At 46.4% G+C, this 19,870-nt stretch overlaps 1 protein-coding gene across 4 annotated transcripts in view; it reads right to left on the bottom strand.

Moving 5' to 3' along the window:
• AKAP10 (A-kinase anchoring protein 10) overlaps positions 1 to 17,706 on the bottom strand; it is an 89,999-nt gene extending 72,293 nt beyond the window's left edge. For 2 of the 4 annotated variants that reach the window (XR_007720285.1, XM_050763887.1), the window contains exon 1: positions 8,449 to 8,706. Coding sequence is in view for 3 of the 4 variants with exons in the window: in XM_050763887.1 (XP_050619844.1) it covers positions 8,449 to 8,536 (88 nt within the window). In the remaining variant the exon portion in view is untranslated. Of the gene's footprint in view, positions 1 to 8,448; positions 8,714 to 17,629 lie in introns of those variants that run through there. The other 2 variants (XM_050763886.1, XM_050763885.1) reach the window with 2 other exon arrangements.
• Positions 17,707 to 19,870: the final 2,164 nt, after the last annotated feature.

The following is a 19,870-nucleotide window of genomic DNA, read 5'->3' as shown; positions in this document are numbered from 1 at the left end:
GTGGCTCAAGCCTGTAATCCCAGCACTTTGGGAGGCCGAGATGGGCGGATCACGAGGTCAGGAGATCGAGACCATCCTGGCTAACACGGTGAAACCCCGTCTCTACTAAGAAATACAAAAAACTAGCCGGGCGAGGTGGCGGGCGCCTGTAGTCCCAGCTACTCTGGAGGCTGAGGCCGGAGAATGGCGTGAACCCGGGAGGCGGAGCTTGCAGTGAGCTGAGATCCGGCCACTGCACTCCAGTCTGGGCTACAGAGCGAGACTCCGTCTCAAAAAAAAAAAAAAAAAAAAAAAAAAATTCTGCTGTAGATAAGCTAATATGACATCCAAGATAAGAAGGTGCCCAGCAGCTTAAGCCAAGTGTGAATTCTATTATAGGATCTGACATAAGACTATTTTAAACCCCCTTCTTTTTTTTTTTTTTAACATTAAACTTTAAAAAATCTTACTAGGAAAAGGTTATCAAAATAAGAAATGCCAAAACGTGCCCATCTCTTTATTTGTGCTCTTAAACACTGAAAGGTGAAAGGCTAGTAGCAGGAAATAACTTGCCCCCAGAGTATCTGGTTGAAGTCGATACATCAACTGTTGAGTGCTTAGTATGTGCCAGACACGCTCCCAGCTCAGAAAAGGCAGTGATTTTGCCTTCAAAAAGTCTACATTCAAGTGTGTGGAGACTAACATGAAAAAAATAAATAAGATCGTTGCAGGTACTCATCACTGCTATCAGGAAGACAACATTTTAAAATGTTGTAGGGTGACTGGTGTTTGCAGCCCTCTCAGCAGCATCTGCCCATGGACTACATCACTCACTTGAAACATTAACTTGTCTTGGCTTCCTTGACTCCTCTCTTCTGCATATACATCTGTATTCCCTGGCTGTTTCTACCCATTCTTAAGGCTTACAATACCATAGATATGCTGTTACTCCTAAATTTGTATCTCCATCCTAAATCTTTTATCTCAAATTCATATAGCTAACCACCTACCTGCCATCTTCCATAATTCCACTTGTCTAAAAGGGAACATGTCATCTTCTCCCAAAACTGTTCCTACCTCAGTCTTCATCTTCCCTCATGAATGACACTGTCATCCACCCACTACTCAGACCAAAATTCTGGAAGTCATCCTTAACATGGTCTGTTTATTACCTTCCACATACAAACTATGACCAACTGATTCCACTGCTAAAATAAACCGCCACGGTTCCACTTTTACCACCCTAAAAACATTCTCCTACTAACAATCAGATCTCCTATGTTATACTTCTAACATACACACAACTCAACAATCAAATATCAGCATTTTGCTTCATTTCCTTCTGTCCCCCTAAGTATTATACATAGAGTTCCCATGAATCACCACCTGACCCTTCCTTTCCCAGATATAAATACTATACTAAATTAGATATTTTCTGGCTGGGAGCGGTGGCTCACGCCTGTAATCCCAGGACTTTGGGAGGCCAAGGCGGGTGGCTTACTTGAGGTCAGGAGTTCAAGACCAGCCTTGCCAACATGGTGAAACCCCATCTCTACTGAAAACACAAAAATTAGCAGGGTGTGGTGGCCGGTATCTGTAGTCCCAGTTACTTAGAAGGCTAAGGCGGGAGAATCGCTTGAACCCAGGAGACGGAGATTGAGGTGAGCTGAGATTACACCACTGTACCCCAGCCTGGGCGACAGAGCAAGACTCTGTCTTAAAAAATAAATAAATAAATTAGATGTTTTCCTTCCATGTCTGTTTTTTGACTATGACTGCATCCAAATACTTTTTTTAATTTTTATTTTTTTGAGACAGGGTCTTGCTCTGTTGTCCAGGCTAGAGTGCAGTGGCCTCATAATACTTGAACTCCTGGGCTCAAGTGATTCTCTCATGCCACCATGCCTAATTATCCTTTCTGTTGTTGAGATGGGGTTTTGCTATCTTGCCCAGGCTAGTCTTGTACTCCTGGGCTCAAGTGATCCTCCTGCCTCAGCCTCCCAAAGTGCTGGGATTACAGGTGTGAGCCATCACACCCAGCCAAATGTATATATATTTTTTAATAGCATTATTCTGCACATCTTTAAAAATTACGTGAATGGCTAAGCACAGTGGCTCACGCCTGTAATCCTAGCACTTTGGGAGGCCGAGTTGTGTGGATCACTTGAGGTCAGGAGTTCAAGACCAGCTGGCCAACACGGTGAAACCCCGTGTCTACTAAAAATATAAAAATGAGCTGGGCATGGTAGCGCATGCCCATAACCCCAACTACTCGGGAGGCTGAGGCAGGAGAATCACTTTAACCCAGGAAGTGGAGGTTGCAGTAAGTGACATCACACCACTGCACTCCACCCTGGGGCGACAGAGTAAGACTCTGTCTCAAAAAAAAAAAAAAAAAATTAATTACACAAATGGCATTCCATACATATCTGACCTGTATTCATTCAATAATCTGACATGACTATTGATGCAGTTCTAGTTCATTCATGCAGCTCTAGTTTATTCATTTTAGCTACTTAATTCTTTTATAAATATACCTTTATTTACTCATTTTCCTGTTAGTGAACATTTACTTTATTTCCTAATAATCACTTAATTATTCAACTGATGAACATTCTAGTACACGTGTTCCTATGCACATAAGCAAGAATTTCTCTAGAATAAATCTCTAGAAACAGAATTGCTAGGTAACAAATTATGTGCATTTTTTTTTGGCCAGGAGCGTTGGATCACACCTGTAATCCCAGCACTTTGGGAAGCAGCTCATCTGAGGTCAGGAGTTCGAGACCAGCCTGGCCAACATGGCAAAACCCTGTCTCTACTAAAAATAAAAAAATTAGATGGGCATGGTGGCACACGCCTGTAATCCCAGCTACTCAGGAAGCTGAGGCAGGAGAATTGCTTGAGCCCAGGAGGCAGAGGTTGTAGTGAGCCGAGATCATGCCACTGCATTTCAGCCTGGGCGACAGAGACTCTGTTTCAAAAAAATAAATAAAAAACAAATTATGTGCATTTTAAATGAAAGTGACTGTACCAGTTCCATGCACTCAGATAGCCACGCTTCATAGTCTCATCCTTGGTATTTTTAATTTTGCCAACTTACTAGTTTTGAAATGGCATTTGATGTTTTAAATTCATTTCCTTGTTTCCTCTGAGGTTAAAACATCCTTTCATGTTTATTGGTCATTTTGGTTTCCTCTTTTATAACTGCCTCTTCATGTCCTTTGTCTTTTACTTATTACTTATAGAAATTGTAGAAATTCCATACATGTCCTGGATGCAAATCTTCTCTTCTGTAAGTATCTTAGGTGTATTTTATTGTGTGAAAGTTTTAGGTTTTTTGTTTTGTTTTGTTTTTTGAGACGGAGTCTTGCTCTGTCGCTTAGGCTGGAGTGTAGTGGCGCAATCTCAGCTCACTGCAAGCTTCACCTCCTGGGTTCACGCCATTCTCCTGCCTCAGCCTCCCGAGTAGCTGGGACTACAGGCACCCACCACCATACCCAGCTAATTTTTTGTATTTTTAGTACAGACAGGGTTTCACCATGTTAGCCAGGATGGTCTCGATCTCTTGACCTCATGATCCTCCCACCTCGGCCTCCCAAAGTACTGGGATTACAGGCGTGAGCCACCGTGCCCGGTGAAAATTTTAAGTTTTAATGTAGTCAAATTTACACAACATATTTTCCTGTGTCTTATGTTAAACAATATCCCTTCCTATCCCGAGATCAGGATTTTTCCCCCTACCTGTTCTTCTATATGATTTTAAGTTTTGTTTTTTTAACATTCTGGGCTCCTATCTACCTGGAATTTGTTTCTGTATCAGGGATTGGCAAACTACAGCCCATGGGCCAAATCCAACCCACTACCTTTTGTTTCGTTTTGCTTTAAGATTCCATCACCCTGGCTGGAGTGCAGTGGCGCTATCTTGGCTCACTGCAACCTCTGCCTTCTGGGTTCAAGTGATTCTTGTGTCTCATCCTCCAGAGTAGCTAGAATTATAGACACGCACCACCACGCCCAGCTAAGTTTTGTATTTTTAGTAGAGACGGGGTTTCACCATGTTGGCCAGGCTGGTCTCAAACTCCTGACCCCAAGTGATCCATCCGCCTCAGCCTCCCAAAGTGCTGGCCATGCCTAAACTGGCCCACTACAGGTTTTTGGAAGTAAAGTTTTATTGTAGCACAGCCATGCCCATTTGTTTACATATTATCTGTGGCTTCAAGGATAGAGGAGTGTGACAGAAACCATATGGTCTGGAAAGCCTAAAATATTTACTATTTGGCCCTTAACAGAAAAAGTCTATTGATCTGATATGTATGAGAGGAGGCAGGAAATTATTTTTTGCCAGATGATGGATAATTGGCATCATTTACAGATCAGTCTATCTTTTCCCAACTAGGAACTCTTTTTATATCCGAAATTCCCATATATACCTGGGTCTGTTTCTGTGCATTTGTTTTGAACATATACCATAAGTATCAAGAATGGAATGGAAACCAAGTGGAAGCCTATAGCAAAATAATGCTGCCTCCTCAATCTTTATAAAACCAGCTCCCTCTTGACATTTAAGCTCAGATTTGAATGTCATCTCCTTAGAGGACATCTTTAACCACTCAATCTTAACAGAGATGACTGCTTAGACCAGGGTGTTAATTGTCACAGATGGTGAGAAGTGGTAGGATTTAGATATGTGTGAGGTAGACCTAACAGATTTGCTGATGGATAAGATACAGAGTAGGAGGAAAGAAGAGGTTCAAGGATGTACTAAAGTTTTGGGCTGAGCAATTAAAAATCCAAAAATGCAGCCACGAGCGGTGGCTCACACCTGTAACCCCAGCACTTTGGGAGGCCGAGGCGGGTGGATCACCTCAGGTCAGGAGTACAAAACCAGCCTGACCAACATGGTGAAACCCTGTCTCCAAAAATTAGCTGGTCTTGGTGGCGCATGCCTGTAATTCCAGCTACTTGGGAGGCTGAGGCAGGAGAATCACTTGAACCCAGGAGGCGGAGGTTGCAGTGAGCCAAGATCCGCCACTGCATTCCAGCCTGAACAATAAGAGCGAAACTCCATCACAAAAAAAAGAAAAAAAAAAAAAGCCAAAAATACTACTTACTGAGAAAAACTGATGAGCGGGTTTAAAAGGACTAAATCTGGCATAAAATTTTAGATAGCGTAAGTTGAAAGTATCTACTGGATTAAGCTTGTCCAACCTGCAGCCTATGGGCCTCATGTGGCCCAGGACGGCTTTGAATGAGCCCAACATTCGTAAACTTTCTTCAAACATTATGAGTTTTGCAATTTTTTTTTTTAAGCTCATCAGCTATTGTTAGCATTAGTGTATTTTATGTGTGGCTCAAGACAATTCTTCTCCCAATGTGGCCTAGGAAGCCAAAATAATGGACACCTCTGTATTAGTCAGGTAGAGATATAAAGTGAACCTAAAGTTGGATATACCAATCTGGATTCAGGGGCAAGGATCCAAGGTAGCGATGTCAATTTGGGACTCAACGCATTGGTGGTATTTAAAGTCTGAATCGAATCCCTAACAGAACATCTCCAGCTTCTACTCTTACCACATCCAGTCTCCAAAAAGCTTCTAAAATGATTTTTTTTTTTCTTTGAGACAGGATCTCACTGTATTGCAGTGGTGGGATCACAGCTTACTGCAGCCTCAAACTCCTGGGCTCAAGTGATGTTTCTGCTTCAGCATCCTGAATAGCTCACAATGCCCAGCTATTTATTTTTTCTTTTTATAGAGATGAAGTCTCTCTATGTTGTACAGGTTGATCTCGAACTGGCCTGAGGTGATCCTCCTGTCTCAGCCTCCCAAAGCACTTGATTACAGGCATGAGCCACCGTGCCCTAAAATGATCTTTTTAAGATATAAGTTCAGATCACTCCTCTTTCAAAATTTTAAATTAACGTTCTCTCTGTATTTTGTTTGACACAGGGTCTCACTTTGTCATCCAGGCTGGAGTGTAGTGACTCAAATATGGCTCACTGTAGCTTCCACCTCCTAGGCTCAAGTGATCCTTCTGCCTCAGCCCCCTGAGTAGCTGGGACCACAGGTGAGCACCATCACACCCAGCAAATTTTTTGTTTTGTACAGGTCTCACCTTGCTCAGGATGGTCTTGAACTCCTGGGTTCAAGCTATACTTCTGCCTCAGCCTCCTAAAGTACTGGGATTACAGATATGAACCCACCATGTTTGGCATCTCGGCATTAGGAATAAAACCTAACCATGGCCTGTAAAGCTCTCAATCACCTGACACTTGCCTACATCTATGCCCCAGTCACAGTGGCCTTCTTTCCTCTCTTGAAGGGCACCATGCTCTTTCTTGCCTCCTGACCTTTGAACATGCTATTCCCTGGCCTCTCTAGTTACCTCCTACTGATCCTTCAGCTCTAAGCTTCAAGGTCACCTGCTGAGTCCTCTCTCTAACATCTAACCAAAATGTGTTTCTCCTCTTAATCTTTCAAAACACTTTACTCAATTTGTTAAGTATACACCTATACACACACACTTACATGGAGCGGGTGGGAGAAGAGAGGAAGAGATTTGTTTGCTTATTTATTATCTGTCTACCCCAGGAGACAATAAACTCCATGGGTGCAGGGACATTGTATGGTTCACTACCCAATCGTGAGGACCTAGCACAGTGCCTGGCAGACTGTGGACACTCAAAAGATATTCGTTAAGATATTCGTTGAATACAGACAACAGTCTCTTGTGCAATATGCAGTTTGCCTCATTATTCTTAGAATGCTTTTCCCCCCTTAATAAAACAAAAGGTAACCACTGCAATGCCAACAAATTAGAGACCTATTAAGTATACCCCTGCCTTACCAATAAAGATTCCTCCTCCTATTTTACCTGTTTCATTCATTCAGCACTTTCATTCATTCATCACCTAGCATCAGTTACCAAAACCGTGTACCTACTTAAGAAGTATTTAATGTCATTCAGAGTTCAATGGGCCTTTGGGAATCATCTAATTCTCAGCTGATAGAAGACAGAAAAGTAGGTTAACTGGTCTGTCCCCCGTTACAGTTAGTAGCAGAGCTGTCATATGAATCCAAGGTCCTGATTTTTGTTTAGTGCTTTTTCCAAAACCCATTTCTGGCCAGCCGCGGTGGGAGGCTCACTTGAAGTCAGGGGTTCAAGACCAGCCTGACCAACATGGTAAAACCCCGTTTTCACTAAAAATACAAAAATTAGCCAGGCATGGTGGGGCATGGGTAATCCCAGCTACTTGGGAGGCTGAGGCAGGAGAATCGATTGAACCTGGGAGGTGGAGGTTGCGGTGAGCCGAGATCGAGATCGCGCTATCGCACTCCAGCCCGGGCGACAAGAGCGAAACTCCGTCTCAAAACAAAAAAAGAAAACAAAACTCATTATTGTTTGGTACTGTTTTTTTTTTTTTTTTTTTTTTTTTTTTGAGACGGAGTTTAGCCCTTTTTGCCCAGGCTGGAGTGCAACGTCCGCCTCCCAGGTTCAAGCAATTCTCCTGCCTCAGCCTCGAGTAGCTGGGATTACAGGCATGCGCCACCACTCTGGCTAATTTTGTATTTTTAGTAGAGACGGGGTTTCCCCATGTTGGTCAGGCTGGTCTTGAACTCTGACCTCAGGTGATCCACCCACCTCGGCCTCCCAAAGTGCTGGGATTACAGGCGTGAGCCACCGCGCCCGGCCTCTGTCTGGTACATTTTATCTGAAGCAACAGGAATTGACAGGAAATATCGCTGCTGTCCACAGATCCACACTTGCTCACTTCGGATATGTATTTTTAATGAAGTACAACAACCTTACCCAAAATCAAAACCAAGCTGCTTCTACGTAAATATTGGGCAGGTAATACAACTGAAAATCAAAAATGTAAGTAGTTCGTTTATAAAGTTAGGCTTCCAGTAGCTAGTAAACTTGCAAAGTCATCAAAAGTAGTGGTCTTCCTCTTGGGGAACTTTAGCAGTAAGTAATTTTATTTTAGTAACAGCAGTAACTACCCCTCCCCCCAAGAGGAAATTGTAAGACAGCACTGGGTGAAGAAAACAATTTTTTCACGTGTTGCTTTTAGACATAAAATCCTCACTATTTGGAAAATTCAGACTTCCATAATAAGGTTCTAAAGAGATTTCCTTGATCTTGATCCACGGTCCTCAAAGAAACACAAAAAAACTAACCACCACCTAAGAACTGTTCTTAACCAAACAAGCAGGAACTTCTGTGGGCTTTAGCAATCGCTTCTGAACCAGCGCGACAATTCTCCTCTGACCTCGCGCAAGAAGACCACCTTCTCCCTCCCAGAAGAGTCTCGGAGCACAGCAAGGCACTCAGGGGGCATCTGCGCCGAGGCCGAAGCTCGCTGAAGGCCTTGCTGCCGCCCTGGAGAAAGCCCTCGCAGGCCCACCTGCCCCACCGCCGCCCCTGAGGCCCGGCCTGACTCCCCGCCGGCGCCCCCTCAGCTACCTTTCCGCCGGAAGAAGGACATGGCGGGGCCCGGGTCGGGGCGGAGGGTGCGGGGGGACTGGCGCGGGGAGGGCCCGGCTCCCCTCATTCAGCAACCGGCCCGGACTTCCGGGTCCAGAGGGCCAGCCGCACTAGCGCGAAAAGGGACCCTTCTTCCGGGAGTGGGCCCCACCGCCTCCTCGGGATGCCCAGGCAGCTCCAGCCGCCATATTATCAACAAGCCGCCCGCCCGGAGTTCCGGTCCTTCCCCGCGCTAGGCTTCACGGGAGGTCAAGCGCCGGCCCCGCCCCTTTCCCCCACCGCCTCCCGCGGGTGCAGGGGCGCACGCCCGCATCGCCCGCGTGATCCGCGCGTGCGACCCGCGCCTGTTTCCCGGGCCCTGGGTGCCTGGAGCAAGCCACCGTTCCTGCAGCTGTTTTGTGGCGTCTGCCGCCGGCCCCCGGTGGAGCGCTGCAGACCCAGTCTCTGCAAAACTAACCTCCGTGGAGCGGGAGCCCTCCCAGCAGCTGGGACGGGGCGGGCCTTAGGTCCCCGGCTTCCGGCCCCTGGGCACCCTTCAAATTGTGCCCTTCTAAAAGGCAGGGCCAACCCTGCCACGCTCCGGCTCGACCTCTCCTGCTCCTCCGTTTGAGGTTTGCTCACAGGCGCTGGCCGACACGAGCAGCTTCACCCTGCACCCCAGCCCCTGCTTCCCCAGGAGAGCAGCCCACCACGGCCTGCGGGTTCGAGGCGATGCAGAACCCTGATAAGGAAAGGGCACAACCTGCTGCATGGGAACCAGCAGCTCCCTCGGTCATTCGCGAAGGAAAAGGGGAAGCGGGCTTATTTCGGAGTGCAATCCCTGCGAATGCTCAACTTTGTAAGGGACTGAAACATAAAACCTCACCAGTATTTAAAAGCAAGCTCCAGTGAATCATCCTTGCTCAAATGCCATTTTCCTGTGAATCTTCTGACCCTCTACTCCCAAAGCAAAATGAATCAAGCCTCCCTGTCTTTGGTGCTTCTTACACCCCGCGAGTGCGCTCAGCGGCTGAGGTTGTAACTGCTCCCTGGGGTTGGGGTTGGGGAGGGCAGGAAGGTAATAGTAACAATAAATGTTCGCTGGGTTTTTTTTTTTTTTTTTTTTTTTTTTTTTTTGAGACAGAGTCTCGCTCTGTCACCCAGGCTGGAGTGCAGTGGCCGGATCTCAGCTCACTGCAAGCTCCGCCTCCCGGGTTCACGCCATTCTCCGGCCTCAGCCTCCCGAGTAGCTGGGACTACAGGCGCCCGCCACCTTGCCCGGCTAGTTTTTTTTGTATTTCTTAATAGAGACGGGGTTTCACCGTGTTAGCCAGGATGGTCTCCATCTCCTGACCTCGTGATCCGCCCGTCTCGGCCTCCCAAAGTGCTGGGATTACAGGCTTGAGCCACCGCGCCCGGCCCGCTGGGGTTTTTTAACCAATGAATTTTATCATGTGACGGATGGGAAAACAGGCCCAGAAGAGACAACTAGCCCAAGATGGTTCAGAATGTTAGAAATACCAAAATTGGCCAGGCGCGGTGGCTCAAGCCTGTAATCCCAGCACTTTGGGAGGCCGAGGCGGGTGGATCACGAGGTTAGGAGATCGAGACTATCCTGGCTAACATGGTGAAACCCCGTCTCTACTAAAAATACAAAAAACTAGCCGGGCGTGGTGGCGGGCGCCTGTAGTCTCAGCTACTCGGGAGGCTGAGGCGGGAGAATGGCGTGAACCCGGGAGGCGGAGCTTGCAGTGAGCCGAGATCACGCCACTGCACTCCAGCCTGGGAGACACAGCGAGATTCCGTCTCAAAAAAAAAAAAAAAAAAAAAAAAAAATAGAAATACCAAAATTGTTAGAAATAGATAATCAGTGCCGTGAAGAAAAGTCAGCACGGAGACAAAAGATCTCTCAGCAAGGCAATCGTTAGTTTCTGCAGAAAGTGTGGTCAATTGCAGATGGGACAATGTCGAGAGCACACCTGAACAACGGAAAAGCAGACATATTTATCCCTTACACATTTGGGTCGTCCTCACTGCTGTGTCCTGCATCCATTGGCTGGAGCGGGACCTCACACTCTTAAACTGATACCCTGTTTGCTAATAGCGTAAAACTTTCCTAAATAGGTAAGTGCAAGGAAGAACGAAGAAAGAAAGGAAGTTGCTTACCGAAAGGTTTAAGGAAGCAATAACATTTCCAAATAAGGAAGGGGGATAGGCTGTGAGCTGGAATGTGCCTATGAGCATGTCCAACAGTTACGTAGGATAGGGCTTAACAAAGAGTTATTAGCACAAAGCAAGGAGGTTTGAAGAAAGTCTTTAAGAGAAACTATTACTTATTACACTTATGATGTAGTCTTTAACAAGAAGGGGAACTTTGAAGAGGAAACTTTATATTCTACAAGAATGTCCAAGTTTAAGACTATAACTAGAGGCCGGGTGCGGTGGCTCAAGCCTGTAATCCCAGCACTTTGGGAGGCCGAGATGGGCAGATCACGAGGTCAGGAGATCAAGACCATCCTGGCTAACACGGTGAAACCCCGTCTCTACTAAAAAAAATACAAAGAACTAGCTGGGCCAGGTGGTGGGTGCCTGTAGTCCCAGCTACTCAGGAGGCTGAGGCAGGAGAATGGCGTAAACCCGGGAGGCGGAGCTTGCAGTGAGCTGAGATCCGGCCACTGCACTCCAGCCTGGGTGACAGAGCGAGACTCCGTCTCAAAAAAAAAAAAAGACTATAACTAGAACCCGAAAAAGGCAAATCCCTTAACCTGCTCTAATATGGTCTTTTCACTATATTATTAGAGCAGGTTAAAAGATTTGCTTATTTCATTTCTGGCCAGGCGCGGTGGCTCATGCCTGTAATCCCAACACTTTGAGAGGCCGAGGCGGTCAGATCACCTGAGGTTAGGAGTTAGACCAGCCTGGCCAAGATGGCGAAACCCCATCTCTACTAAAAATACAAAAATTAGCGGGGCGTGTGGCGCGCCTATAGTCCCAGCTAATCAGGAGGCTGAGGAAGGAGAATCTCGTACACGGGAGGTAGAGGTCACAGTGAGCCGAGATCGCGCCACTGCACTCCAGCCTGGGCGAGAGGAAGACGCCTCAAAAAAAAAAAAAAAAAAAAAAAAAAGATTCGCCTATTTCGTTTCAGAGCATGGCATGTTTGCAAGTGCACGAAAGATAACCAAAACTGACATGGAAAATTTACTATGCGCCAGTACTGTGCTAAACCCTCCAGATGAGTAATAGTCCTTGGAGTCAGTCCTGGTATCTGGAAAACTAGGCACTGAAAAATAAAGTCAACTGCTCAAGGTCACACACTAGGGATGAAGCCTAGATTTCAAGGTCAAGCCTCTCTCCAGGTAAGGAGAGTGCGTCCAGGCGCACTGGACGGAAGCAGCGCTGGCTACGGCTCCGGACGTCCGGAGTGAGCTGGCGCCGAACGGACGCGGTCTGGCCGCTTCCTGCTGGCCTTGGCGGGGCCTGCACCGGGAGTCTGAGCGGCGCCCCACCCAGGGATCCGAGATGCCCTCGGAAGCCAGTCTGTGTTCTGGGCGGACCACACCCCGCTGTCTGTAGCCAATAAAACTCTGGATCCTGCATCCTACCCCCACCAAAGGGAGATTGGCCTAAGCCAAGGACCCGGGCGCGGTCTAGGTGGGATTTCTCTGCAGGCTGAGGGGCACGTGACTGTCTACCAGGGGCCCAAGTACAGGGCGTCAGCAAGAAAGCGCAGCGCCTTTCTCTCGTTCCCTTCCAGCGTGCAGAACCTCGCAGGGCCTATTTTGTATGTGTTGTGTGGTTAATCGGATGGGACGGGAGGGACGCAGGGGAAGGGAGAGTGCGAGAAATCCCCTGAATGTCTTTGGCACGGGGGCAGATCCGACAGAGTTGAAGGCGGAGGACTCTTAAATTCCTCTTAATCTCCTCTAACCCTTCCTCATTCTCTCCTGCTAAGCAGTCAATGCAGAAGCAGTGCCTCATCTCCACTTCCAGTGTGATTTGCTGCCTTTGAGCCCCGCCCACCAGAAATTCCCCGACAGCCGCATACACCTCAGTCATGATAATGGCCGTCATTCTTTATGGAGTACTTATTATGCGCCTTCCTTGTGTTAAGTGCTTTACAATTACTAGCTCACTTAATCTATAATTCCTGCCATTCCCCGAAAAAAGACCCTGTGAGATCACATCACAACCCCCAATTTACAGATGTGGCCCTGAGGCTTAGGGTAACTTATGCAGGATCATGAGGCTGGTAAGAGGTAGAGACAGGATTTTAATCGCTGTCAATCAGACTCCAAAGCCATTTGCTTATACCACTTTCTCCTATCTGTCCACCCACCCATTCATCCAGTGTCCCAAAAAGGGGTATCTGTCGGGCAGGTATATGGGGATGAATGATATCTGGCAGTACAGATTCTTCGGGTACCTACTGAATCATCACCCATTAAAATGTTTATATGCTTAGGGAAGCTTGCTGCTAAAAGTATTGTCATTTAATCTTTTGAAATTTGATGATCCACATATGAGTAAAGTTAAAAAAATAATTTAAAAATAATAACAATATTACATTAGCCTAAATACGCAGTTGTGGCAAGTTAATACCTTGCATTATATTTCTGAATAAACTTGATACAGTCATTTTAGTTTACATGTAAGATAAAATTAATTTTTATCAGAAGGAGTTCCTTTAATTGTGCTCCTAATTTTTGGGAATCGTTACAGTATATATATATATATATTTTAGACGGAGTTTTGCTCTTGTTGCCCAGGCTGGAGTGCAATGGCGCGATCTCGGCTCACCGCAACCTCTGCCTCCCGGGTTCAAGCGAATCTCCTGCCACAGCCTTCCGAGGAGTTGGGATTACAGGCATGCATCACCATGCCCAGCTAATTTTGTGTTTTTAGTAAAGATGGGGTTTCACCATGTTAGTCAGGCTGGTCTTGAACTCCTGACCTCAGGTGATCCACCCACCTCAGCCTCCCAAAGGGCTGGGATTACAGGCTTGAGCCACCGCGCCTGGCCTCCTCACAGTTTTTTTATACCAGTTGTATTAATTACAACAAACCAGTGAGGTAAAATCAGTAAGTTAATTATCACAAATCCAGTGAATGATTTAATCTAACATTGTTTAAAAATCAATGAATAGTATTCTACAACAAATATTCCAACAAATATAGTTTATCAAACATTCATAACCTTTTTTTTGAGACAGATTCTAATCTCACTCTGTTGCCCAGGCCAGATTGCAGTGGTGGGATCTCGGCTCACTGCAACCTCCACCTCCTGGGTTCAAGCAATTCTCCTGCCTCAGCCTCCTGAGTAGCTGGGGCTACAGATGTGGGCCACCATGCCTAGCTAATTTTTGTATTTTTAGTAGAGACAAGGTTTCACCATATTGGCGAGGCTGGTCTTGAACTCCTGACCTCAGGTGATCCACCTGCCTAGGCCTCTCAAGGTGTTGGGATTACAGGCGTGAGTCACCGCACCCGGCCCTGGTTTTCATTTTAATCAAATCAATTGTACCAAAAGGGGAGAAGAGAGAATTTAGCAAGGAAGTATTTGAAAAGCTACTGGCTGACAATTTTCCTGTGGTGATAACAGAAACCAACACACTAATTCAAGAATCACTATGAACTGCAAGCAAAAGAAATACAAGGAAATCTGCACACAGATTATTAATAACAAAACTTCAGGAAATAAAAATGAAGAAAACGTATTAAAGATTGCTAGGGGTAGGGGAAGTAGATTTCATTCAAAGGAGTGCCACTTGGCTGGGTGCGGTGGTTCATGCCTGTAATCCCGGCATGGATTGGGAGGCCGGGGTGGGCGAATCACCTGAGGTCAGGAGTTCAAGACCAGCCTGTCCAACGTGGTGAAACCCTGTCTCTGCCAAAAATACAAAAATTAGCCAGATGTGACGGTACACACCTGTGATCCCAGCTACTTGGGAGGCTGAGGCAGAATTGCTTGAACCTGGGAGACGGAGGTTGCACTGAGCTGAGATCGCGTCACTGCACACCAGCCTAGATGACAGAGTGAGACTCCATCTAAAAAAAAGAATGCCAAGTAAATAGCTGATTTTTTAACAGTTACAATGGATGCCAGGAGATTGATATTAAATCTTCAATATGCTATAAAAAGTAACTACTGGCTGGGCATGGCCCAGCACTTTGGAAGGCCAAGGTGGGTGGATTGCTAGAGCTCAGGAGTTAGAGACCAGCCTGGGCAACCTGGTGAAGCCCCATCTCTACAATAAGTAGAAAAAATTAGTTGAGCATGGTGGCATGCATCTGTAGTCCCAGCTACTGGGGAGGCTGAGGTGGGAGGATCACCTGAGCCCTGGGAGGTCAAGGCTGCAGTGAACCAAGATCACGTTACTGCACTCCAGCATAGGCAACAGAATGAGACCCTGTCTCAAAATAATAACAATAATGATAATAACTATCAACCTACAATTCTGTACCCATCAAAAATATATTTCGAAGATGACATTAAATAAGATTTTCAGACAAAAACAGAAAAAATTGGCCGGGCATGGTGGCTCATGTCTGTAATCCCAATACTTTGGGAGGCCAAGGTGTGTGGATCACCTGAGGTCAGGAGTTCGAGACCAGCCTGGCCAACATAGTGAAACCCCGTCTCTACTAAAAATAGAAAAATTAGCCAGATGTGGTGGTGGGTGCCTGTAATCTTAGCTACTCAGGAGGCTGAGGCAGGAGCATTGCTGGAATCCGGGAGGTAGGAGGTTGCAGTGAGGCGAGATTGCGCCATTGCACTCCAGCCTGAACCAACAACAGCGAGACTCAGTCTCAAAAAAAAAAAAAAAAAAAAAAAGTCACCAGCAGACCTCACTAAAGAATATTCTGTTTTGGCCAGGTGCGGTGGCTCATGCTTGTAATCCCAGCACTTTGGGAGGCTGAGGTGGTCAGATCAGTTGAGGCCAGGAGTTTAAGACCAACCTGGCCAACATGGTGAAAACTGGTCTCTACCAAAAAATTACAAAAGTTAGCTGGGCGTGGTGGTGCGTGCCTGTAATCCCAGCTACATGGGAGACTGAGGCAGGAGATTCGCTTGAACCAGGGAGGCAGAGGTTGAAGTGAGCTGAGCTTGCGCCACTGCACTTCAGCCTGGGCCACAGAGTGAGACTCTGTCTCAAAAAAAAAAAAAAAAAAAAAATGGCCGGGCGCGGTGGCTCAAGCCTGTAATCCCAGCACTTTGGGAGGCCGAGACCGGCGGATCACGATGTCAGGAGATCGAGACCATCCCGGCTAACAGGGTGAAACCCCGTCTCTACTAAAAAATACAAAAAGCTAGCCGGGCGAGGTGGCGGGCGCCTGTAGTCCCAGCTACTCGGGAGGCTGAGGCAGGAGAATGGCGGGAACCCGGGAGGCGGAGCTTGCAGTGAGCTGAGATCCCGCCACTGCACTCCAGCCTGGGCGACAGAGCGAGACTCCGTCTCAAAAAAAAAAAAAATAAATAAATAAATAAATAAAAATATATATATATATATTTGATAGCACAACAGAGTGACTCTAGTCAATAAAAAATTAATTGTACATTTAAAATAACTTAAAGAGTGTAATTGGATTGTTTGTACCCCATTCTCCATGAAGTGCTTATTTCACATTGCATGCCTGTATCAAAACACCTCATGTACTCCATAAATACATATACCTACTATATACCCACAAAAATAACAAAATTAAAAATAAATAAAAAATAAAATTAAGTATGTACAAAGTTAAAAAAAAAAGATCCTAAAGGATTTACTTCAAGCAGAATAAGTACATGAGATAGAAAGTCTTTGATGCAAGGCACTAGAAAGAAGAAAGTAAGTGGTATGTGGATAAATGTGAATAAACATTGAGTGTAAGCAGTAATGATAAAGGTGTGAAAGTTAATCAACTACAAAGTTAGAGGGCATGGTCCACACATGAGCACCCTTACTTCTGACACCAGTTGCAAGTTCAGGGGTCCCCAAGGCTATCCTTAGGTTCGATAATTTGCTAGAAGTGCTCACAAAACTCATTGAAAGCTGTTATATTCACAGTTATAATTTACTACAGCTCAAGGATACACTTTAAGAATCAGCCAAGGGGGCTGGGCGCGGTGAGTCACACATGTATTCCCAGCACTTTGGGAGATTGAGGTGGGCAGATCATGAGGTCAGGAGATCGTGACCTTCCTGGCTAACATGATGAAACCCCGTCTCTACTAAAAATACAAAAATTAGCCAGGTGTGGTGCTATGCAACTGTAGTCTCAGCTACTCGGGAGGCTGAGACAGGTAAATCTCTTGAACTGGGGAGGTGGAGGTTGCAGTGAGCCGAGATCGTTCCACTGCACTCCAGCCTGGGTGACAGAGTGAGATTCCATCTCATAATAATAATAATAATCAGCCAAGGAAAAAGTGTGCAGGGCAAAGCCCAGGGAGGTACCAAATGAGAATATCCAGTTGTCCTCTCCCTGTGGAGTCAGGATGGGGTTAGTTTCCCAGTATAGAGCATTGCCAACCAGGAAAGCTTACCCAAAGCCCTTGTGTCCAAAGTCTTTTTTTTTTTAGATGGAGTCTTGCTCTGTCACCCAGGCTGGAGGGCAGTGGCGTGATTTTGGCTCACTGCAAGCTCCGCCTCCCGGGTTCACGCCATTCTCCTGCCTCAGCCTCCCAAATAGCTGCGACTGTGGGAGCCCGCCACCATGCCCAGCTAATTTTTTGTATTTTTAGTAGAGATGAGGTTTCACCGTGTTAGGCAAGATGGTCTCAATCTCCTGACCTCCTGATCCGCCCACCTCGGCCTCCCAAAGTGCTGGGATTACAGGCGTGAGCTACCATGCCTGACCTGTCCAAAGTCTTTATTGGGATTCCATCATGTAAGCTGGGTTGACTGCCCGTGTGGTTGATTCCAGTCTCTAGCCACTCAGGAGGTCACACTGATGCCACCTGACCCAAAGCCCCCAACCCAGATCACATTGTTGCTATCAAGGCCGCCAGTCAAAACAAAAATACTTTTATCAGGAATGCTATTTCAAGAGTTTAAAGAGATTACCTCCCAGTAGCTGGGGACAAAGGCCAGACCCCTCTCTGGGCAAGGTTAAGTTCTTTTCTACACAAACATCTAGCAGGTTTAAAAATGTCACCAGTGTGGCAGGCCACTGAATCTTGGTAGAGTTTACATCTCACCTTCTGGCATGTATGTGTCTTGCTTGTATTTCTGGAACACTTGCCATTTCTTGCTTACAATCGGCATGATGTCATCAATATAGTGTCTCAGTGTGATGTTCTGCAGAATGTCCAGACAATCAAGCATTCTTTTTTTTTGAGATGGAGTCTTGCTCTGCCACCCAGGCTGGAGTGCAGTGGCGTGATCTTGGCTCACTGCAACCTCTGCCTCCTGGGTTCAAGCAATTCTCCTGCCTCAGTCTCCTGAGTAGCTGGGATTACAGGTGCCCAACACCACGCCCAGCTAATTTTTCTATTTTTAGTAGAGATGGGGTTTCACTATGTTGGTCAGGCTGGTCTCGAACTCTGACTCCAGGTGATCCACCCCCTCTTGGCCTCCCAAAGTGCTGGGATTACAGGCGTAAGCCACCGCACTCGGCATTTATTTATTTATTTTTGAGACAGTCTCACTCTGTCGCCCAGGTTAGAGTGCAGTAGTGGTGTGGCATGATCTTGGGTCACTGCAATGCCTCCTGGATTCAAGCTATTCTCCTGCCTCAGCCTCCCAAGTACCTGGGATTACAGGCATGCGCCACCATGCCTGGCTAATTTTTTTTGTATTATTAGTAGAGGTTTCACCATGTTGGCCAGGCTGGTCTTGAACTCCCGACCTCAAATGATCTGTCCGCCTTGGCTTCCCAAAGTGCTGGGATTACAGGTGTGAGCCACTATGTCTGGCCGATCAACGATTCTTTAGACTTGCACTGTCCAAAATTTTGGTGAATACTAAATAGCCACATGTTGCTATTCAGTATTTTAAATGTGGCTAATCAAACAAAGATGTGCTGTGAGTGTAAAATATACTTTCTATTTCCATGCACTCTAACCTGACAGCTTTCTACTGCAAATACCTGTGACTCTGTCTGTGCTCTTTTTTTTTTTTTTTTTTTTTTTTGAGACAGATTCTCACTGTGTCACCAGGCTGGAGTGCAGTGTCGAGATCTCAGCTCACTGCAACCTCCACCTCCTGGGTTCAAGCAAATCTTGTGCCTCAGCCTCCTTAGTAGTTGGTATTACAGGCACACGCCACCTCGCCCAGCTAATTATTATTATTATTATTTTTTTTTTTTTTTTTTTTTTTTCAGATGGAGTCTCGCTCTGTCGCCTAGGCTGGAGTGCAGTGGCGTGATCTCCACTCACTGCAAGCTCTGCCTCCTGGGTTCACGCCATTCTCCTGCCTCAGCCTCCCGAGTAGCTGGGACTACAGGCGCCCGCCACCGCGCCCGGCTAATTTTTGTATTTTTAGTAGAGACGGGGTTTCACCGTGTTAGTCAGGATGGTCTCGATCTCCTGACCTTGTGATCCACCTGTCTCGGCCTCCCAAAGTGCTGGGATTACAGGCGTGATATTATTTTTTTTTTAGACAGAGTTTCACTCTGTCACCAGGCTGGAGTGCAGTAGTGCGATCTCCGCTCACTACAACCTCCACTTCCAAGGTTCAAGTGATTCTCATGCCTCAGCCTCCCGAGTAGCTGGGACTACAGGTGCACACCACCAAACCCGGATAATGTTGTATTTTTAGTAGAGATGGGATTTCACCATGTTGGCCAGGATGGTCTCAATCTCTTGACCTTGTGATCTGCGTACCTCAGCCTCCCAAAGTGCTGGGATTACAGGCGTGAGCCACGGTGCATGGACTGTCTGCGCTTTCTTTAGCAGCTGGTGTGCTCCTGGCCTGTGCACCAAGGAGGCTGGAAGTGCCAGAGAACTAACAACCATGGTTCAGATTTCAAAGACTTGGTATGAAAAAAGAATGTGGAATACCACATTAGTATTTTCATATTGATTATACAGTGTCTGTTACATTATCCCAGTTCCTACTTCGGGGATGAAGCAATCACCACAGAGTGGATCTGAAGACTCACTGGGCCCACTGCAGGCTGGACTTGGGTCCAGACTCCACATGACTTCATTTTAAGCACAAGAGCACATGACATTTTGAGTCCTCTGGTTTTAATCATTTTATATCCCAGATCCCGTATTGCACAGTCCTAGGAAACTCTGGATGTCTCACGTCTCTGTGCGAAGAGACCAACAAACAAGCTTTGTGTGAGCAACAAGGCTGTTTGTTTCACCTGGGTGCAGGTGGGCTGAGTCCGAAAAGAGAGTCAGCAAAGGGTGGTAGGGTTATCATTAGTTCTTAAAGGTTTGGGGATAGGCAGTGGAGTTAGCAGCAATGATTTGCGGGTAGAGGGTGGATCT

Source organism: Macaca thibetana, chromosome 16 (genome assembly GCF_024542745.1).
Source record: "Macaca thibetana thibetana isolate TM-01 chromosome 16, ASM2454274v1, whole genome shotgun sequence".
Classification (NCBI taxonomy): Eukaryota; Metazoa; Chordata; class Mammalia; order Primates; family Cercopithecidae; genus Macaca; species Macaca thibetana.
Note: the sequence above shows the minus strand (reverse complement) of the source record. Positions and strands in the feature narration are given on the sequence as shown.